General features: G+C 34.7%; 1 protein-coding gene across 1 annotated transcript; it reads left to right on the top strand.

Moving 5' to 3' along the window:
- Window positions 1-279: 279 nt before the first annotated feature.
- On the top strand, window positions 280-1,255 carry LOC107736495 (deoxyribonuclease-1-like; the record flags this gene model as incomplete). Its single annotated transcript, XM_016547890.1, has 4 exons — window positions 280-392; window positions 546-700; window positions 772-865; window positions 990-1,255. Coding segments are annotated over 4 exons (410 nt in total), but the record flags the coding sequence as incomplete, so codon positions are not given.
- Window positions 1,256-1,644: the final 389 nt, after the last annotated feature.

Here is a 1,644-nt window from a genome sequence, read left to right as displayed (position 1 = left end):
AATAAATGCAGCCTTGGTGAGCATAAGAGACTTCTTTCAAAAAAAAAATTTTTTAAGTCCTATAGACCCCAAACTTGAACAGTTGTGTACATTGTATTTATAATGCAATATAAATACAATGCCTGTATTTAGATGACCATTTATCAAGGATTTATCAGGGATTGAATTTCAATTATTAAAAGTAATTTACAGCTCACAGTGACACTAAACAACAATCTTATTGAGCGGATTCTTATTTTTGCTCAAAATACTGAGCACAAACAAATATATTTTCTATAGCTGTCCGGGAATTTGCCCTCATTCCCCAGCATACATCCCCAGAAGTCGCTGTGCGGGAAATTGATGCTCTGCATGATGTCGTCTTGAATGCTAGACAACGTCTGAACACAAATGTAACTATACTGGTGCATAGCGTACTGTATGAACTGTATGAACTAGTCCTGTTAACATGACAGACATTTCAATTTAATTTACATTGTTCTGAACATCACTATGCTAATATACAGTATGATTTGGGTGATTTATGTCAATTCAAATTTTTTCAGAACATCTTGCTTTTGGGAGACTTCAATGCTGGTTGTAGCTACGTTTCGAATTCAGACTGGTCAAAAATACGCCTCCGTACTGACCAAAGTTACACCTGGCTCATCCCTGATAGTGCGGACACAACGGTCACACACACAAACTGCCCATATGACAGGTAGGAAGACATCACAAGTTATTTTGCTGGATAAGATATTATGTAATGACCCATAATATGCTTGATAAAAGGACTGTAGTCACCTCTGACATGATGAAAGGAGTGTCCGCTGGATCAGCGCAGGTCTTTGACTTCATAGAAGCCCAAGGATTGAGCCAGAGTTGGGTAAGGATAGGGTTTGCCTCATTGGGATTCAGTTTTCTAAACATTAGACCTAAGAAGCTCTCTGGAGAGTTGAGTTATTGCTGAGTGTATTCCTCTGTCTGAAGCATTCATGTCTCTTTCACAGGCCCTGGCAGTGAGTGATCACTTTCCGGTTGAGGTCAAGCTCCTGTGAAAAACATCAAGGTTGTTCCCTCGCAGCAGATATACACTGCAATGCTAATGCTTGATGTGTAGTGCTGTCTTAGACTTAACGAAAATAATAAAAAAAATGAATCATTTTCTTTCAACGAATAATTGTACAGTATCATTCTATAGCTATAAGAAATACATAATTAAATTTGAAATTGCAGCTTTCAAATTCTTCTATAAGCCCCAAATTCTTCTATAATTATTATGCATGCAGTTTTTATTACCCCATTAAGAAGCTACACTGAAGGGGAAAAAAAATGGTGTAGAAACAATTTTTACTCAGAAACTGCTAGGAAATTTCATAATTTCAAAGAAATTGCAAGTAACATATTGAAATAAATGTGAAATTGTAGAAAAGCTGAAATAGTGTTTTCTTGTAAAATGTACTCTAATAATATTTATTTACAACAACAACAAAAAAAAAGTTTTTTTTTTTTCAGTGTTTATAAAATATTTGTATTTTAGGTAACATTTTAAGGTGCTCTTGTCACAGCGTAACGAGGATACTGTAAAATAAAGTGTTAAAAGCTAAAAGACCATTTAAAATGAACTAGTAAAGACAAAAGTTGATTTAAAATAGAGAAATACTT

This window comes from Sinocyclocheilus rhinocerous, unplaced genomic scaffold (assembly GCF_001515625.1).
Source record: "Sinocyclocheilus rhinocerous isolate Xijiao unplaced genomic scaffold, SAMN03320098_v1.1 C36738390, whole genome shotgun sequence".
In the NCBI taxonomy this organism is placed as follows: Eukaryota; Metazoa; Chordata; class Actinopteri; order Cypriniformes; family Cyprinidae; genus Sinocyclocheilus; species Sinocyclocheilus rhinocerous.
The sequence above is the reverse complement of the archived record's forward strand: the minus strand, read 5'-3'. Positions and strand labels throughout refer to the sequence as shown.